The 20,763-nt window shown below is 47.1% G+C and overlaps 1 protein-coding gene across 3 annotated transcripts in view; it reads right to left on the reverse strand.

The window, feature by feature from the left end:
• The window catches only part of MAPK8IP3 (mitogen-activated protein kinase 8 interacting protein 3), an 81,273-nt gene that overhangs the window by 15,195 nt on the left and 45,315 nt on the right, over nt 1–20,763 (reverse strand). For all 3 annotated transcript variants that reach the window (XM_044433359.1, XM_044433360.1, XM_044433361.1), the window contains 13 exons: nt 19,412–19,469; nt 18,025–18,177; nt 16,428–16,509; nt 13,815–13,945; nt 13,476–13,532; nt 11,559–11,729; nt 10,426–10,552; nt 8,456–8,551; nt 7,000–7,161; nt 4,737–4,902; nt 1,779–1,964; nt 1,023–1,209; nt 218–340 (listed from right to left, as the gene is read on the reverse strand). In XM_044433359.1, the coding sequence (XP_044289294.1) occupies nt 218–340; nt 1,023–1,209; nt 1,779–1,964; nt 4,737–4,902; nt 7,000–7,161; nt 8,456–8,551; nt 10,426–10,552; nt 11,559–11,729; nt 13,476–13,532; nt 13,815–13,945; nt 16,428–16,509; nt 18,025–18,177; nt 19,412–19,469 (1,699 nt within the window). The remainder of the gene's footprint in view (nt 1–217; nt 341–1,022; nt 1,210–1,778; nt 1,965–4,736; nt 4,903–6,999; nt 7,162–8,455; nt 8,552–10,425; nt 10,553–11,558; nt 11,730–13,475; nt 13,533–13,814; nt 13,946–16,427; nt 16,510–18,024; nt 18,178–19,411; nt 19,470–20,763) is intronic.

A 20,763-nucleotide genomic window follows, 5' to 3' on the forward strand; every position in this document is an offset into this window, starting at 1 on the left:
GCAGATTTCACTCAAAGATCCAAGAGGTGATCCACCATTAGTGGGTCGCTTTTATGCCCAACCAAGTGAACTCTGTTCTCCGCTGAACCCAGTTCTGGGTTCTACCTTTCCTTCAGTCTTTTGTACCCTGCTGTTTCCAAAACTCCGTCCCTGGAGCCTTGCAGCCCATGCCTTATGACAGGCCCCTACGCCGCCACCGCAGGCCCGAAAGACGTACCAGCCATTCTGTGCTCCGAGCCACATGGTGGGGGCAGCACTGGTGGTAGCGCCAGCTGCATTGCCGTTTGCCTCTTGGTCCTGGGCTGTGGTGCTTGACTCCATCTTTAGCTGTCCATTCTCGCTGTTGGAAAGAAGGCTTTATGAAGTTGCTTTCTTCTAGGCTGGATTATTTGTCCAACTAATCCAAGACTGTCCACTCTGGCTGGCAGAGGAGGGTTTTCCTGATCACCTGCTACCTGATCCTTTAACTAAAGATGTCAGGTAACCCACTGGCTTCAGGCCCTAACAAATCACTATGGGGGGATGTGGCCTGAAGGAAGAGAACAGGCTGCTAACGTCAGCATGGCCACACTGGAATCAAGAGTAGGTTAAAGACCCTTTTATCTCTGCTGTTAGCACCACACTGAAGCCTTTAAGGCAGGACAAAGGCCAAATTCAACTGGGAAAGGCCTGGAGACCTGCAGTCCGTCTCTGGCCAGGCTCAAAGACAGAGCAGCTAGGACCAAACTGTGTGCGCTTTGTAACCCATTTTAAGATTACACAGAAGCAAGCAAGACAAGCCTCTGCACGTCTACTCAGGAGTAAGCAGGCCCAAATCACTCAGCAGACCTTTCAGATAGCTCCCCAAATGCCAAGCCTCAGTACCTCTCAAAAGTCGGCAAAATTCTCAAAAGTTAAACTGAAACCTGCATTCCATGTGCAAATCCAATTTTCCATCAAGTCAGTTCCAGTGAGCTGACATAGAATTAATGGCACTCTTCAGAAAATACGAGGAGAAGAGGCTCTAAGCAACATTTCCCCACCTGCTCTGCCTCACAGGAGCCTGGGCTGGGGTCGGATCTGTGAAGACATGCTCAGTCAGCGGGCCTGTCCGGATGTGGGCTGGCTCTGTTTCGTTCACACCATTCTCTGGCACCTCTGTGGCTTCTGTTGCTTCCTCAGTGGACTGGGACTGATTTATCTTGCCATTACTTACTGCAGGAACCTCACCTAAGAAGCAGAAAGGTAAAAAATAAGTACAGGAAAGCGGTGAGAGATGGAATGCGTATGTGAGGACTGTGAGGGGAACGAGTGAGATACCTCAGTTAGAAGTTATCATCATACAGTGTTTTATTTGCTGAGGAAGTAAGTTACCGAACATCTTGAAGCCACCACACTTACTGTACAAAAACAAAGTTTTATTTTGTTGATAGTTAACTCAGGGTCATAGGCTGTTTGATTATCAGTGTCTCATCCTCAGGACCACATAGTCCAACGAAGGAGCCTTAAAGCTCGGGAACCTTACAGTGGGAAGGGATAAGTGAAAAGATTGGAATTAACCTTCCTGGTGGCGGCAGCAGAAATCAGAGAGTTAACGACTCTCTGACCACATCCATACAAGGAAAGGAGTGTATTCGTGACAGTGATTTTTAAACATCTTGATTTCATTCTCTACTGGATCCATCTGCCTGATCTGCCTTTGCCCCGTATTGCTGAATTTGAGATCACTTGATTAAAAATCTTTAAGACAAAGACACTAAAAAGGAAAGCTCAAAATGGCCCCTGGTTGCGAGACATACTCTGCCCTTTATCCAGGACGGGGGTATCTCCACGGGAGGAGCAGCTGCTGCTGGGTATATTGCACCGGGTTGCACAGCCCACCAGGGTGATGCCTGCCAGAACGCCATCCGTTCCTGAGGACTCTTCGGGGTTCACATCCCCTTCCAGGAAGATTTCTCCGGGAGGGTAGTCGGTGTCACAGGCAGCTGCAAGAAATTTATTTCTGTGAGCTGTCCCGAGGCTATATAGCAAGGGGATGGCATATAAAAACTTTAAATGAATAATAAATAAATAAAAGGAAAAGGTGAGAGATGCTGCTGGGTCAGGACCAAAGCTCAGTAGCAGAGCACCAGCCGTACATGCAGAAGATGCCAAGTTCGAACAGCGGCAATCGCTGCCTGAAGTCCTGAAGGGCTTCTGCCGGTCAGTGTTGACAATACCAGGTTAGATTTATTTAGGGTGCCATTTTACACATGTTTAGACAAGGAAAACGTCTGCAAGGGGAGCTGTAGGCCTTTTTCCTGTTTAAACATGCACAAGGCTGTGCCTTGATTTATTATCTTTACTAGTGAAATGTTTCTATCACTTTCCCATAAAGGTATCAAAGTAGCAAACATAAAACTGAAGGACATAGAAACAACAATAAATATAGTAAGAAAACCACACAACATCCATTTATCAGCTATACAACAGCACACTTTGCTCTGTGCTGCAAAACACAGCTGGCTGTTTCACACTTCAGGGAAAGCCCACGTGAAGAGCTCAGAACGTAAGAGCAGCTCTGCTGGATCAGACCAATAGTCCATCTAGTCTAACACACGATTGTTGCCCACCAGTTTCCTCCAAAAGGATGGGTACAAGACCTCTGACTGCTCAAGCTCCTCGGCAATTGGTGCAGGCAGGCAGGCAGGCCACCTCTGGTAAAGGAGGAAGCACTTGGTCAGCAAGGCCAGCAGTCACGGATGAGTTTTCTGAAAATGTCTGAATGTCAGAACTCTGTGGGCCTGTGCAAGGTCAACTGGTAAGATGTTCCAGAGGGCTAGTTCTACAATATTAAATGCTCTATGTGTACCCTCAGAAGCCATTTCCTATCATATGGAAACAAAATTTAGAACCCTCCACTAATGGAGAAACTCACTAAATATCTTTAGGTATAAAGAGGCCAAGTGGAAACTGACATTTTTAGTGGGATATAGTAGCCATTTTTAGAATTTACTAATTCAGAAAAGAACACACAACAACCTCCTAAGTCCCAAAGAACTCTTTCATTTTATCTGTTAGCATGATGACCAAATAATCTTGCTTACACCAAACAGAGATTTTGAATGATCCAAAAGACTGTAAATAAACTAACTCTTAAGTGCAGCACGAGTGCTGATGTTATTCTGAAAAATTCTATAGGGAAAAAAAGGTTGCCTCTTGTCAGTTACATAGGGAGCAAACTGTTTAAATTCTTTTTAATGTTACCTATCCAACTTCACTCTCTTTCCTTCTTCCCTTATTCTTGACAGAGCATCTTAATAGTGCACTCCTATGGCCACTTACGCAGTAGCTCTATGCTGTCTCAAGTCTGCAGTGACGCAGTGGTCAAGAGGGCGAACACCACCCTTGGTTGCATAGCCAGAAGTGTGGCTTCTAGATCGAGAGAGGTATTACGACCACTCTATACGACTCTGGTGCGCCTGCAACTGGAGTATTGTGCTCAGCTTTGGGCCCCTCATTACAGGAAGGATATAGCCAGGTTAGAGTCAGTGCAGCGTAGGGCCACGAGGTTGGTGGCCAGTTTGCAGGGGATGCCGTATGAGGCGAGACTGAGGGAACTGGGTCTCTTCAGCCTGGAGAAGAGGAGACTCAGAGGGGATATGTTGGCATCATACAGGTATGTGAGGGGGTGTCACACGGAGGTGGGTAGAGACCTGTTCTCCCCTGCAGAGGAAGGCAGGACGCGCCCCAGTGGAGCAAAGCTCAGGGAGTCAAGGAAGCACTTCCTGACAGTTAGGATCCCGAGGGTGTGGAATGGGCTTCTACGGGAGGTCGTTGAGGCCCCATCAATGAGGGTGTTCAAAGATAGGCTGGACATGCACATGGTGGGCATGTCGTGAGTGGGGTCGGCTGGAGCCGGGGGTCAGACTAGATGGCCTGGGAGGTCCCTTCTGACTCGCTCTGTTTCTATGTTTCTCTGACCTCTGAGTGGCCCTGGAAGAAGGTTTTTGGGTGTGAGACGGGGAGGAAATAGGCTCCATCAGCATTGGAAGTATTTTTGTGGTGCCTCACACTCCCTCCCACCAACTCCAAGGCCAAACACTTAAAATGGCTGAGTGCTTTCCATGCTGGGAGATGGGCAGAGGCAACCTTCTCCTCCGCACTTCTCCTAACAGGCACAGGATCTCTGCAAACCTCCAAGTTTATGGGCATCCTGATTGAGCTGTGCCCCAATCTGCTTAAGGTCAGGACAAGAAGCAAACATTTAAAACTCTAGCAGATAGTTGATGAACCTCTTCTAGCTCAGCAGCTGAATGGAATTTCAGAGACATTCTCGAGAACCACATTGCAGTGTTTGCTGGAGCAGAAGGGAAAACAGGCACGTTCACACCTAACAGCATACAGAACCTAGAATCATAGACTAGTCGAGTTGGAAGGGGCTAGAGGGTCATCCGATCCAACAACCTGCTCAATGCAGGCCTCCAAGTTAAACCATCCCTCCTTAAAGTTTTAACATAAAGTTCTTTTGGTCAGCAGCCAAGTCTCAAGGGAAGTATTTGAACTTTTTAGAATAGTGTTGGGGGCAGGGAGGGAACCTTACAAAAACCAGCAAACAACCAATTACTGAGCAAGGAAACGGGTGTCACTGGGCATCTCAGAAGGATGGATTGGGATCCTAGGTAGGTGGGGCTCGGAGCCCCACGGAGCCCCTGAAACAAAAACAAAGCCCCAGCACTGCAGGAGATGAAGCCATCCCTGGCCCTGCTTTCACGCACCTGGGATGCTGGAGATGCAAAGCACGTGGGCATTGCAGACGGTGAAATGATCCACCACGGTGCCGGGCTGGTTGGCATCGATGATCACCACTTTGCTTGTGGACAAGGTGCTCGTGAGAATCCATACCCTGCTGGATGTAGCATCCATCTCGTGCAGCTCTTTGGCCTGCAAAGGAGTGAAAAGGCAGAGGGGGAAGAAAGGAGAGAGGATCAAAGCCGCAAGCATTCTGCAGGCATACGCATAATGGCACGCTCAGGCTTCCCCACGGAACCTTTGCTTTGCACGCTACGTAACTGGACTACCTCAGGAGAGGGTGATGGAGGTACCTGAGCAAGGCTAAATGGCCACCTGTCAGAGATCCCGTAGCTGCATCCCACATTGCAAAGGGTTGCATGACAGCCGCCCTTCCAGCCCTTAGGTTTATGGGCTTCTCTATATAAGGCCTGTACCGAGTGCTCATGATGCCTTACTTATGGTAGTTTGCGGGTGCCTTACAGGATAGCATCATCCTCCAGGGCCTCTCCTATGCTCTGCAACCATTTCCACAGCTCTTTTCTTAGATCAAGGAAAATGTGCCCTGATTTTGCAGTGGTGGAAAGAACCAGAATGAATGAACTAGAACTGGAACCCCCAGATCGGACTACTGCAATGCACTATACGTGGGGCTTCCCTTGAAAACAGCCTGGACTCTTCAAATGATCCAGAACAGAACAGCACAGCTGCTAATAAGGACTAGTTCTTACAAACATGTTACACCTCTCCTGCATCCATTGCACTGGCTGACTGTTCAGTCTGGGCTGAATTCAAGGGCTTCACTACAACATATAAAGCCCTAAACAGCTTAGGACCACGTTATGTTAGGGTGTGCCTTACTCCATATATTTCTGCCCATCATGTAAGGTTATCAAAGCAGGCCCTCCTACGAGTTAGAAACATAGAAACAGAGCGAGTCAGAAGGGGTCTCCTGGGCCATCTAGTCTGACCCCCAGCTGCAGCTGGCTCCACTCATGACATGCCTACCATGTGCATGTTCAGCCTGTCCTTGAACACCTTCACCAATGGGGCCTCAAGCTCCTCCCGTGGAAGCCCATTCCACACCCTCGGGGTCCTGACTATCAGGAAGTGCTTCCTGGCATCCAGTCTGAACCTCAGTTCCCTGAGCTTTGCTCCGTTGGGGCGCGTCCTGCCTTCCTCTGCAGGGGAGAACAGGCCTAACCTCCCCGTAAGAGGTTAGTGGGAGGTTGCAAGAAGGAAGGGCCTTTTCTGTGGTGACACCCCAAGTATGCATTGCCATCAGAGATTTATCAGGCTCCTACACTGCTGAGTTTTAGGTGCCTGCCTAAAACTTCTTTTCCGGCACACCTATGGCTCCACTTAGATTATTTTTGCATTGATTTGCACCAGTTTTAATTCATGAACTTAAGCTTTGTTCTTTATTCTTGTTATGTATATGTTATTTTATCTTTTTATTTTAACTGTATCATCTTACTTATCTTACTTATTGGTAATTTTATTGAAATGGCCACCCAGAGAGTGTGATGTTAATGGGCGACCTTCAAACAAATTTAATAAAGAATGAGAAGCTCCTGTATTTTCTCGGTTCTACTGCAACACCACCTTGTGGTTGTGTAATGGAACATAGAGCAAAGCAGAAAAAGAAAACCCTCAGGAAAAATCATGTCAAGGAGCTGGTTTTGATTCCATTCTGAATCCAGTAGCCTAGATAAAGTGGCAGCCCCATGCAGAGGACATTCATATGTCACAGGCAGTTTGACCCTCTACCCAGCTCTGCTCTCTCTGAATATTTCCTGACTCTGGCTGAACTTCACACATACATTCTGGGGCTCCCAGCTTGGAATGGAATCATAACTGGCATTTTCCAGGTGAGGAAGTCCATCCGAGCAATAACAGTTTACTACAAACCACCTGATGAATTCCTGGCCAAATCCCCCAGAAACCGAGACCAACTGAAGCCCACCATGCAGTATGCACTCTGGTTCCCACTCTGTTCTGGCTTCTCTCTGTGATGCCCAAGTGGCAGCCAGTACGTTCCCCACTGACACTTCCTGCAAAACCACAAATGCCTCACTGCGCTTGTTCAAAAGGCGTTCATTGACAGAAGAGAACTAAGGGGCCCTGAAATGCATCATGTGCACTTTCAGTGCGCTTTTTTGCCTATCCAGTCTATGACGAACAGCTCAGGTCAGGATATCTAACCATTTCTGCAGGAGATGAGAAAAACAAGCCATTTTCCTTCCCAACCTTTTTCTTTTCTGGAGATGCGTGGTTACTCTTGCAGCTCTCGCCTTCTACTTCTCTGTCACAGGTCAGAGGGTCGCAGCCTGGATCTGGCTTCTGTCCGTTACCAGTCTCTGCTTCCACAGGCTTCCAGCCAGTCAGGTTGACACCAGCGGCACACCATAACTAAAAATGCAGAGAAAGGGATTCAGTGCAGACCCCAAAAAGTCACTCCAGTAAGCTGGGGCTGGTGGTTGTAACATCAGTGAGACAGTGTGTCTATTGTGGGTTTTAGTCTGGGCTTTTAAGGACTATCTACGGTGTCAAGCCAAGCCAGAGTGGGTAGAATGGACACATCATCCCACTGTGGACACATCTTCCCCGACAATGAAGCTACCAATCTCTACTGATTCCAATCATATATGAAGATACTGTCATGCCTCTCAAACCCAGGACTGCTAAAACAAAGAGCAATGGTACACATCAGAAAGTCAACGCAATGCTTGGAGTTCTTTAACTCCCATGCTTTTCATCTCATTTCCACTTAGAAAACCAGCTTGTCGCTGCCAGAACGTACAGATGAAAGAGTACACTTCTGTCGAACAGAGTAACTCATGAGGGCAAGGGTAGCAGAATGCAGATCTCCAGACGTTAGGCGTTTCAACTCTGCAGTGGGGGTCAAACTGCAGGAAATAACATGCTGGAAATGGGCGAAGCCACAGCACAAACTGGGCAAGGCCAGCTTTTTTTCCACCACCCTTGTCTCCGTCTCCTTTTCCTCTGCCTCGCCTCCTCCTTCCACTATCCCATCAACTTCTGATATAAGGCTAAGAACTACACGGAATTAGGCTGTGAGCTGCATACGATTTCAACTTGCCCGCTGTTGCCTTAGGCCAGGAGTGGGTTCCCTTCAGGCTTGTGGAATGCATTTCATTTTTATTAAAACTCTTGATATGCATCAACTGGAGCCTGGTACAAAAGACATAACCTTTGAATAAAAGAATTCTGAGCCCAGGAATTTGTTCTGAGCACTGGAGCTTGAGCAAAACTCACAGTCCTTCCACACAAAAATGAACTCTGTGGAACACAAGCTGTCTTCATTCCAGTGGTTTTTTTTTTTTTTCTTTTTCTGAAAAGGGGATGTATTTTGTTGCTACTAGTATGAATCCGAGACTTGGAAGTTACTGCTGATCCCCTAGAAATCTGCTTGGAAATCTGCCAGGAGAACCAAATCTACCTTCAGCCCATGACTGCCGTAGGATGATCCCAGATACTGGAGCGCCTCTGCCCACATGGCAACTGTTCCCATATAGGCTTTCCCTTGCCCCTCGCTGGGTAAATGAGCAGGGAAGGCAGTCAATGTCATGCACCACGTGAGCAAAAACTGAACGGGGGAATCATATCCTGACGTGCAATGCATTGCAGGCCCCAGCAGGCATTCCTGCTAAATCGGAAATTCTTGCATGTCGTTGAGATTTACCTTCATGGTTGGGTCCTTCTCCACCAGAGGGCGGCAATACACCGGCACTGGGACATTCTTCATCCGGTTGTCTTCTTGGCCACCATTGGGACTCAACTGTTGGAGGGGATGTAGGTATGATTTCAAGTTACCAAATTACACAAAAAACTCCTACTGGGGCAAACCAAAGGTCCATCTCGACTCTCATGCTGCTTACCAAGGAGGATCATGAGAAGAAATAATTTTGCATGTGTATACACAACCACACATCCACACTCCTGCCAGGAGTGTGTCCCCCATCAGATCCTTGCCTTGTCCTAGTTTTTAAAAATTTCACAAATAAAATGCACTATGTGAGCACACAGTGACTATGTGAGCACCAAAATGGATAAATTTAACTTGCTTGCAAAACCAAATTTGGCTCTTTCATCACTCTGTAGCTGTTATGGAAAGTTAAATTTCCATTTCAGCACTTTTTAAGATTTTCTTCCCAATGTGTTTCAGGGGAGGAGCCCCCGCAGGCACCCACCTAATCTGCTCACACAACACTTAAAATTTTTTACATAGATATGTGTACTTTCTGCTATGCAGTTATGTCTTAATTTGAAAATGAGACAGAACATTTGGTAAAAGAAATGCCACTGGTGTCTTAAGAGCAATTTTGCTGTGAGCACCAGCCTGGTAGATCTTGATGACAGGAAAAGGCGTGGGAGCAAGTGTGTAGGCTGGCAGTGGGGAGACAACTCAGTCCCTCCTCTGCAACAGGCTGCTGGAGGAAGGATAATCCTCTCTCTTCCACCTCTGCCAGGCTTTCCACAGAGGTTCATCTGGTGCCTTTGTTCGTTCGTTCGTTCGTTCTGTCTGTCTGTCTGTCTGTCTTTTATTTGGAGTTTTTGTATGCCATCCCTTTCGCATGAGCCTCGGAACGGCTCCCAATACAAAACATATAAATAGTACACATAAAATCCAGATTCACCCTGGCTGTAGAATTAAAGCCAATAAATTAACAGTTGTGAAAACATTGTTTAAATAAAAAGGTCTTGGCCTGGCACCAAAAAACAAATAACGACGGCGCCAGGAAGACCTCTCTGGGAAGTGCGTTCTACAGGTGGGGCGCCACCACAGAGAAGGCCCTCCTCTGGGTACTCAGTCTCCTAACGTCTTTCACGGAGGGTTCCCGGAGGAGGGCCTCTGCCACTGATCTCAAGGGGTGGGAGGGCAAATATGGAAGCAGGCGTTCCTTTAGGTATCCAGCCTTTATAGCCTTTCCGGTGACAAAGACCTTTTCATTCACTCAGTCCTTTTAAACAACTTCTTTAAGGTTAAAAAAGGTGGTAACTTTGAAAAGGCTGAGCTGCAAAAAGGTCTTATTTTTCTTTTGCTAAAGAAGGAAGCATTTTATCCTCCATTTGAAATTACTGTGTTGTAGCTTAACATTTCATTTTGTTCTTGGTTCAGTAAGTCACCCAGAGGACACATGTTGATAGGAAATGGTATCAATATGGCACATGAAATAAAAAGAAAGGAAGACATTTCTGCTGTGTGTTTTTTTTTTCCAAGGTTGCAACCTAACCCCAAGAAATGATAAGGGCCACATTTAATCAGCAAAGGAATGAGTAAATAAAGGGAAGAATTTGTCTCTTTACTTCAAGGGCACTGAACTTCTTTTAGGCTAAGGGCCAAATTCCATTTGCAAAAAGCTCTGAAGGGCTGCGTTTCCAGGGGGTGGGGGGCAAAAGACCAGCCTGTTTTAGCTTAATTACTGACTTACACACCGTCCTTTTAGAATGGGGCTGAAAGAAACCTACGCAAAAGCTCAGAAACCAAGCAAATGATCAGCTGGTGGCTGAAAGGCCTTCCGAGGATTCCCAGGGCGCCGGATCAGCCACCGGGCCTGGTGCTTTACACCCTTGCTCCACTGAGCCTCTCCAGTGGGATGGTCTTCCTGACTGCCCCTGTGACTGGCTCCTTCCAGCAAGGGGATCCCCTACCTGCTTGTACTTGGCAGGAAGGCTCCACCCGCAAGCCTGCAAGCGGCCGTCGTCGTTCCGCACGTGCTCCCGGACTTGGCGGTACTGCTCGCGTTTCTGCTCGCGCCGTGCAGATGATGTACAGTCACTGAGGAAAGAAGCGACCTTCAGTTAGAAACAGCAGGCAGGTGCTTAAAGAAGTTAGGCCGTGGGGGCAGAAAGAGAGAGAAAAGCCCGCTTAGAATGTACAGTCCAAGCAGAAACAAAGCTGTAACACAGGATCAAAGAAACAACATGAAATTCCCTCTGAGATGCTGTGTGTGCATAGGAGAAACCTCAGCTCTTGCGGGAATCAAAACAAATCTTCCTTTACTACCGGGGTTACAGCAATGAGCTTCAGCTCCTGGGTGGAACAGCAATCAAAGCAACTCAAATCAAATCAAAATTGGCGATAGTTTGTTGATTACTAAAAGAAACAGTGCCTACCACAAAATGTTACAGTATATTTTCCCCTCTTAATAAGAATGCTCCTATTCAGGGCTCAGGGTCAATGCACAGGGATGATGGGAGTTATCCTCCAACCACATGGGGAGACATACACGTTCTCCAACCTGATTCCACAATTATTTCTCTATGATTGATTGAAATTGATGCCCACCAGAAACATGCTGGATGAAACAGGAGGTTGTAATAGGAAATAGTTTAGTCTGGTTGAACCTTGTCTAAAAATCTCAAATATATGTATGTGTGTGTTTAATTGTGGATTACTTAAAAGCATCATGGAGGTCTTGCTTCCTTCGTTGACAAATGTATTCTGTCTTTTATAGTGTAGATGCATAAATAAATATTAACAAACCAAAACAACCCATGTTTCTTCTTTTATTTTGGTTGATGTGTCTTATTATGTTGTTCCTTTTTTACATTTTGTACATCACCCTGGAATCTATAATGATGAAGGGTGGGATATATTTTTTTAAAATAAACATCATCAAGAAATATAAAATAATTACAGTGAAAGCCCAGCTAATTGTGGAACAGGCATTGCTTTGCCAAAATTCAGTCAGCTCACACTTTTAAGATATAGTTTTGGTTTCTCACCAAGCAACTAAGCAAAGACACAACAGAAACATGAAGGAAATGGGGTGATAACTCACTCATCTGGGAAGAACTCCAGGGTGCGGCTCCCAGCAGAGATCTGGCACATGGTGTGGCTGCGACGTTGGCTGAAGCCAGCCGCCGTGGGAGATTTGTAGTGTATATTCACTGATGGGTAACTCCGTTTGGCTGGCGGGGGGCTGGAGGAGGAGCTGAATAGGCGGCTAAAGCTGGAGAGAAAGAAAGAAGCCAAGATGCGTTGAATCCTATTTTTTAAACTGTTTTAACTACATTTTTTGTAATCGCCTGAATCACTTCAATTATTGTTTTAATTAGATTTACTGAGAAACTCCTGGATTTATTATTGTTGATAACAGCACCATTTCTTTGGTAAAAGGTAGGGGTTTAAATGAAATAAAAAATAAAGACATTTTGTGAAGCTCTTATTGTTGTTGTTGTTGGCCCTAACACCGTTGCAAAACAGCCTTCAAGGGGCATGGGAATGATTCTGATTCTGATGAAGAGGCAGTGGTGGCACTCTCAGCTGAAACACCAAAGGCACCGAATTAGAGAAAAGCAGGGAAGTGGAAGAGTCAGCTAGCCTGAAGTGCTGTGGGAAGCCAGGGCAGGCCTGATCAGGAAAAGCAGGGCACCATGAGTGTGACTGAATCCCGAGTGAGGTGTCCATTGAGAAGAGGAAATCAATTGTAAGCCGCCCCGAGGCTTCGGCGAATGGGGCGGCATAAAAACGTTTTAATAAATAAATAATAAATAAATAAAATTAAGGGCACAATCTTATGCAACTTCAGTAAGAGAAACGGCTGGGGTTTTGAGCCACTTTTCCATAATATACTAATTAACTAGCATGCTGACTAGCTAACTAACTTTGTTTTGTTTGTTACTGATTTCTGCAGCATGCTTAATTTGTACCTTAGAGCCATGGGTAATTTGCTCCTCATTCCTATCACCATAATAAAGCTAGTAGTCAGAAGAACTGTGTTTGCCTTTGCAAACTCTCAACCTGGTGCCCTCCAGAAGCCCTGGGCTGCAACTCGTTACAGGCTCGAAACAGTGGGAACTGCAGTCCAGGACATATGCAGGGTACCAGGTGACTGGGAGGCTGACTTAGACCAAGGGACAGGGGCATGATTCCGACGGAGGAAGCGACAGGGGAGAAAGGGGCTATTAGACACCATCCCGCACTGTGCCAAATCTCCCTTTTTCAAAACAGCTGGATGAGACTGCTAGTTAGAAAAACAACCGCAAATCCTTAATGGCAGGATGCCCTATCACGTTTCTCCCATATCACACCTATTGTAGTCCTGTGGGAAAAATAAACAGTTGGGGATGCCGTTGTGTAACTGCAAAACCTGCCCTGTGTCCCTGATGCCAGGGTGGGGCATAAATGCAGGTGGAATGCAAGCAAGGATGAACTGCTTGCAGGCCCCCTCTTGGCCCGTTTCTCCAGTCCAGCAGCCGTCATTTATTTTATTTATCTATCTATTTATATCCTGCCTTTTTCCTGCAAAGGGCTCAAGGCAGCTTACATCATTCTCCTCCTCCATCTTATCCCCACAACAACCACCCTGTGAGGTAGGTTGGGCTGAGAGTCTGTGACTGGCCCAAAGTCACCCAGTTGGCTCCATGGCTGAGCGGGGACTAGAACCCGGATCGCCTGAGTCCCAGTCCCACGCTCTTCACCACTGCACCACACTGGCTCGCCATCATGATGGCGACTATGCCATGGCTGCTCCATGCAGCAGAACGAGGCGGTTATGAGGATCCATCCCGAGGTGGTGAAACGAGCAGGGCTGTTTCGCCTCCTCACATCCCTTGTCTCTGAATGGGCTGAGCAAGCTTCAGCCAAGAAAAGCGCACCGGCAGAACTGCTATGCCTCCAGCAGCTGCCTGTGGTAAGCTCTTCACGACACGCAACTTTCTGCTTTGGACTCCCCTCAAGCAAGCAGCTTACTCACAATTGCCAAATGGTCGATTTCTTTTTCTCCTGGACAGAAGGGTGTTCCCGGGAGGCTCTGTGGACACAGAGAACAAAGGATTCATAAACAGTATATACAACAGAGTGACAGCACTTCTTCCACTCCATCAGTGCATGGACAGCAACAGCAGGACAATTACATTTGTTTTACACCAATAACAAAGTCACTGTCCTTCATTCAGCAGGGAATTGACCTCAGGAATATTTGAATTTAGCATTTCCAAAAGGAAGAGTTCACATTTTTCTGCCTTTCTTGCTCCCAAGTCCTTGCAGTGAAGAATAATTATGGACACCCTAACCGTAAAAACTCCACTCTCACCTGATCATCTCTGTCCACCGGACCGCCTCCTGCAGCTCCATCAACCTTTCTTTGTACTGGTTGCGCTCCATCAAGACCCGGGCCATCTCCACACGGGTGAACCGCCGCCGCTGAGCAATTGGGATGTTGTCCTGCAGGGGGGAGGAGGATGGCTTCAACCAGTAGAAAACGGAAGGGGACGGAGGTTAGTACAGAGCGAAGCCAGGAGACTAAAGGCATAAAGATTAGCTTAGTCTGGATATATTCTGCAATCCCTACTCCAGATGTTTCTCAATTCTAGCCAAGGAGAATCTAGCTGCAATCACATGAAGAAGGGGAGGATCACATCTGGAGAAGAGGGACTGAGCAAAAAGAGAATATTTCTACAAGCCTTCAAGACTGGGTTGGATTCAGCTCTACACAGCCTGCTTCTGCAGTGAGGTGTTAATATGGGTTAGTAAACACATATTAATCTCAGGCACAGAAAAATGGAACACAGCACAGAGGAATCTAATTTGGAAGCAGTGCGCTATTTGGAAAGAGAGCAAAAGTGAAGATCAGAACGTAAGAAAATCCCTGCTGGATCAGACCCAAGGTCCATCTAATCCAGCCCTCTGCGTACACAGTGGCAAGCCAGCTGCCCAGAGGCTCTCTCAGGCAGAGTTGCTCCAGGACCGACGCTGTGGAAGGACTGTCGGGGACTTTATAGCTGCAACCCAACAGAAGGCTACCACACCCCGCTTTTGCATAAAATGTGCTGAAAACTTGCAAAACTGGGTTCTCCAGAAAAGGAGAATATGTGCGCCATCAGAAAGGCAATAATACATTCAGCCCATATTATGCCTGCCTTCTTCCTACACTGCATTAAAGAAAGCAATTTGGGGTCTGAAGTAATGGGACCAGTATGGGTATGTCAACCGTGTTAGCAAGTCCGCACTGAGAGAGGCGCTCCAGGCTGTTCTCCACAAAGCGGTCCAGGAGCACGAGTGGTGGGCAACCAAGCTTACCTGGTCACACTCATCATCTGCATGGTCCCCTGAGGGAGATTCCACTGACCACTGGGCAGCAGGGAGAGAAGGACAAGATCGAAATGCGGCCCCTCGCATCTGCCCGGACAGCTACGTGCCAAAGGCTTTGGAGGCCGGAGGAAGCACTGTTTGGTAGCTGAAGGGCAGGTAAGGAAGGAGCTGAGCTGAAATAACCATCCCCTTTAGCAGGGTGCAGCACTGGGGGGCATTTCAGTGAAGGGGGGGTGGAGACTTGAATGAGCATGGGGTGTTGGTTCCACTTAGCAGCAACGGCATTCACACTTCCCACTGGCGGCTGGCATCGCTTTCCTTCCCAGCTCCTTCCTACCCAGAAGATGCTAGAGCAGGCAGGATGTGTAGCTTCTTGCTTCTGCAGCCACCCAGAGTTGGTGCTAAGATGGGCTCTCCCAGTGAGGGCAGCAGCAAGCAGCAGTGCTTCCTGGGAAAGGAACCTGCCATCAGTGGCAAGCGTTACTGCTGCTGTTCTGCTGCCGGCACCAAATAAAGGTGGAGGGGGCAAAAAGCTCTTCAAGGTCCGCTGCGCCCTAATTCGAGCCAAATAATCTGCCAACTTCTACTTCTGCTCTAGTTATGAGGGACTGAGGAAGCCCAGGATTTAGGAGTGAGAGAGCTGCAGGGTAGCTCATGGCCCTATAAAATAGGAGGCTGAGATTGAAACAGCAGCTTGTCTTGCTTTTGGAAATTTACGCAGATGAACTTGGGCAGATGCAGTTACTTCTAGAGTATGGATCTGAAGCATGTACTTCTTTAAAAGAAGGTTAATAAGTGGGTTCAGACAACACGATAACCCACACTCAAGGGTTGCGTATGGCTTGATAAGCCAGGGGTTTACTCTTGAAACATGGGTTATCATGTTATCTGAACCCAGCTGCATTAACAAACCATGGTTTATCCCAGGTAGGTTCAGACAACATGAAAAGCCATGCCTACACCTAGAATGTTATCTCCCTGGAAGGCTTCAGGTCCCTACAGCAAAGGCAGGGAATGCAGAACCCATCCAAAGACCGACAGACCGCATCTGCCATCAGACCTAGGCAGCACAGCCAGTGGTGAGAAATGAAGGGACCTGAAGTCCACCAACGTCTAGAGAGGCACACATTCCAAAAGGGAACTATCGGTTTAGCTGCAGCGAAGGCAAGCTTTTTGCTTCTGAACCCTGTACCACGACATGCTCGACTTCGGATGATACAGAACGACAGCACTGCATGTATGCGTTGTGCAGCTTGCTCGCCTTTTAAAAGCAGCTCAGGTGTGGGTGCAAGTGAATTAATCTTTCTCCAGTGCCAGGAGATGTCTATTCACCCCAGGAAAGCTGCCTCAGTGGCACCACAGACTCCCTAACATTTTCAGCTTTGCATTTCACTACAAAGTTAAGTGCACACGGTAATGACTTGCAGTGAAACCTTTGGCCCATTCCAATTTTCATGTGCACACACCCTGAAACTGGTAGCCCTGAGCATGCCGATACTCAAATACAACAAGCTGCCCCCAGATACCTGCCACCCCAAAGGCTAAGTAAATGAGGAAGACCCCCACCCCAAAAACGAGTCCCTCCTTCCCCAGGCATTTTAATAATGTAATATACCAATTCTGTACAGAGATAGCTGCTTACATCCTCCACCTCTTCTTTCGGCTCTCGCCTCGCAATGATCACCTCTGATTTCACCCTGAAAAAGAGGAAAGGGCTTCAAACAAAGCAGGTTCCAGGGTTGCACTCACTGGGTGGCACTGACTGGCCCAAATAAGCAGCCCTGAGTCTCTGATCGGCCAGCAGGTCTTCTTACAAAGACATGCTGCAAAGAAAGGGGTGCCAGAAGTACCTCCCGGGGGAATGGATGTGATCCATGGGCTGTCAGTCGCTGGTCATTTCCTTTCTTCAGCACAGCAGGGCTGCAGGGCAGCAAGGGAGCAGAACTGTGTGAAGAAGTGACGTAGCACACACTACTCTTGCCCAAGCAACTACAAAAATGCCCCCCCACAAAAAAAAATCCAGCTGCATAGGAAAATACTATAATCCTTCAGTCTTATTTTTGCTCAGCCCACCGTTTGGACAGCTGCAAAACTAGATTAGACAAATTCAGGGCAGATAAAGCTATCAATGGCTAGGAACCCAGACGGAGTCATACGCTCACTCCAAGGTCACAGGCAGAAGGTCAGGGATACAGACGGGGAGGTGACCTTGCACTCGTACTCTGCTTGGGGCTTCTGTAGGGACTGGGCCTACTTCTTCCAACAGACAGCCTTCCTAGGAAGAATCAGAACTGGAAGAAGAGGCCAGACTGAAACTCTTGGTGGAAATGCCAGGAGACCCAGAGATAAGCCAAGAGGCCTTATCTCGAGAGTCAGGAGAGCCATGGCTCTCAAGATACGCCATGGGAGCCAGACCAGGTCTGCTCCTGTGGGAAACCCTGCTGGACCAATGGAATTGGATGGGGGCAACTTGGCGTGATGATGCTGATGTACAGCATCAGATGAAAAGGGCAGCCCGACTGAACAGTGTCAGATGTGCTGCTGACTGAACCACAGGTAGCATGAGCACTCTGGACACCTTTTGGCTGAGAGAGGAAGAGAGGCAATTCACTCTGTCCTTTGGCCTCACTGCACTAACGGCGGGTGTCCTAACTTTGCAGGTCTCTTTCATAACTGGACTTCTGCAATACCCTTCTTCTGCATCACAAAACCAGCCTAGCCGTCCAGTTGCTAGAAGCATTTTGGCCTGACCTGTTGGGAATGGGCAGGAGAGGAAGGAAGACTGGTTCCTGAAAGATTCTCTGGAGTGTCTGATCGGCCAGCACAGGGAAACAGGATGGTGAACCTAGGTGGACATGTCATGTGATCCACCAGGGCTCTTCTTAACCTTCTTATCCGTTGCTGGTGAACCTGAGTAGGAGGTTCTTTCTCCACTCTTGTTCTACTTGTGGGTTTCCTACATGCTGCAGTCAAAATTATGGGCACTCCATGGCCACTTTGGTTTGTTTATAGCATTTTTATGCCGCCCCCATCCCAGAAAGCCTTGGGGTGGCTTACAAAGAAGATAAACAACATAGAATAACATTAACATTTTAAGGCTGCTTTTTGAACGTTAGAGGTTCTAACCAAGGCTGTTGTGTCTGTTTTAGTCTCAGAGAGCTCATCTTTGGATTTCACACTGAAAGATCTCTCAGGCAGAATCAGAAACTCACCTTTTCAACTCCTCTTCGAGTTCCTTGATTCTGGCTTCCATTTTGGTTTTTGTCTGCTTTGCTGCTTCCAGCTCTCCTTTCAACACTTCCTGCTCCCCAGTGAGCTGGTCTACCTTGGCGATCAAATCATTCTTCACAATATTCAAAGCATTTCTTTGGGACAGTGAAAAGCAAACAGAAACAGCAAAGTCTTTAGTCTGGAAGGCAACATGTGGAGCTGGCCCTCTGCATAAGAGTTTTTGGGAAATGTCTACCAAGAGGAATGGTCAGGGGGAATAAGCAATTTCTCATCCAAAAAGAAATATAGAATCACAATTAATTCTGGGGGGTGCTGAATCACAATTCCCCTTTGCCCAGCCAGAGGGGGTAATGGTCAAGGATTATGTACATACAACAAGACAGGTGCAAGTAAGGAGAAAGCTACTTGCCCCCAAAATTAATGAGATCACCCCAGCAAACTTGACACTGTGCTGTCGTCTGCCTCCGATCATGGGGACTGAACTATCAACCTGAGAGGAAGATGCCACCAAAGCACACTCCCCAGGACAAGCATTTCCCTGCCTGAGACCAGGTCAAGGTTGCAAATTAGGTATCCGAACAAAATGGAGCAGGCAATGTGCTCAAGAGAAGTTGTGCAGGTGCTTAGAAACCAGGGTTGCTCTCCAGCCTAAACAACTTATGTAGACCTTTTTAATGTCACCTGACCTCAAGCTGCCTGGGCGTTATGATCTCCATCTGAGGCCTTCCTTCAAGTGCTGCCTCTAAGGGAGACTCGGAAGGTGGCAGCAAGGGAAAAGGCCTTCTCAGTGGTGGCCCCCCCAATTGTGGAATGATCTCCACACAGAGGTCCGTCTAGTACCAATCGTACCAATCATCTTTTCAGTGTCATATTAAGATTGCCCTCTGCTTCCAGGCCTTTCATAGCATATGGTGGGGCATATGTTTTAAATGGATAAGGGGTTTATTACTGAAATTGTTTTGGCTGTTGAAAAATCTTAAATTCCGGCTATTGAAACTTTATGTTGCATTCATTGTATCTGTTTTTTATGCTTCATTTCATTATTATAACTGTGTTTTGAGAATTGCTATGAATTGCCCAGAGAGCTTGGGCTGTTGGAGGTGCTGAAATGAAATTAATGCTAATTAAACCTTCTCAATGCAATGTGCTAAAGCTCAGTTTTGCAGTATCGGGGTAACCTGAATATTACTTCTTCTGGACTGTACAGAAGTGGGACCCATCTGCTCACTCCAATGTTCTGTGGGAAATGGTGAATGAGTAAAACCACAACATATGGATCTCATCTGCCAATATGTCTGCAAAGATTAGGGATATGCACAATATATGCCAATAAGAAAAGTATTTTGAGAGGAGAGGCTGGTGTCTTACTTAGTTTCCAGCAGCTGCGTGTTCTCCATCAACAGATTCCCAACTTCCTTGCCCATCCCTGGAGGGATGGAAAAGAAAAAATAGTAAAAGAAGCCACAGAATTTTGCACCGTACCCTTCAGAAAGACAAATTCTGGTGTTTCACTAGCCAATTCTCCTTATTTAGGACAGGCAGCATCCTGGTTCAAGAGCCTGCAAGGGTATGTTTTGCTGCACAGTGCAAAGAGCCCCCTGCCCAACTGAAGTCATAGAAAAGAAGCAAAATAACGGAATGTGTAGAAACATATCCATTCACTCCAGTACAAAGATGTCTCCCAGAGTTAGGGGCAGACGAGACAGCTACCCTCAAAGGTTATTCCTAGATCTAATTCCATTACGCGGAGAATCTAGACAAGGACCAATTAATACAACTCCTGAAATTTGGGCCATCTTTCTTGCCTTCAACTGGGATTCAACCATGTAACCCATATCACAAACACAGTTCAAAATCCTGCTCAGCCAGCAATGTCCTAATTAGACTACCAGGTTCAGGAGACCAAGTCTCAAATCTCTGCTTAACCAGTTAGCCTACTTCACAGCATTGTTAGGAAGATGAAGGAAACGGCCCTTCGTGTAATCTGTGCTCCTCAGAGGAGAGGCAGGAAAAAATATATTAAGCACAACACACAGGATAATGCTTTAGAACTTAAGCATCAAATTAGCCCAGTGTGGTCACCCAGGCATTATGGGCCTGCAACTCCCATCCTCCCTTTCCACTCAGTGTGCTGGCTTCGGCTGGTGGGAGTTGCATTGCACACAGCACCAGGAAAGTCCCAAGTTTCCCGTCCCTGTGATAGCCAAAGTCTTCTACCTAGTCTCTGAGGAGACAGCTGATCAAGCCACCTTAGACCTTAAGTCTGTCTGTATGTCCATCTAGCCTGATGTTGTTTACCTGGACTCTTTTGGACCAATTCGTAAGATCCAGGAGTCTACATTAGCACAGCATTCTGTATTTTGTTTGACATGGGCATGCCACAGAAGGATGCACCTCGAGAGGCATCCTCCTCCATCAACCTGCAGCGCTGCTTCTCCTGTGTCATCTCACTGCATGATGCTGTGTTCTTTTCATTTCATGGATGAACATTTGTATAACTCATTCCTGTCTTCCTGGAGCCATTCCTGTTTATCAGAAAGCTATTGCCACTATGCTGCTCCACTGGAAGTCCCTAAAACTCATTCAGCAACAGCTTGGCTGTATCTCTTGAAGAACTTCTGAGATTCCTTAACTTTTGGGGGTCACTACCATGCTGGCATGAGCATTCAAATCCCATCTGGAAAACACGACTGAGTTCGAAGTAAGCATCTGCAGGATTT

This window comes from Varanus komodoensis, unplaced genomic scaffold, assembly GCF_004798865.1.
Source record: "Varanus komodoensis strain SLA01 unplaced genomic scaffold, ASM479886v1 scaffold26, whole genome shotgun sequence".
NCBI lineage: Eukaryota > Metazoa > Chordata > Lepidosauria > Squamata > Varanidae > Varanus > Varanus komodoensis.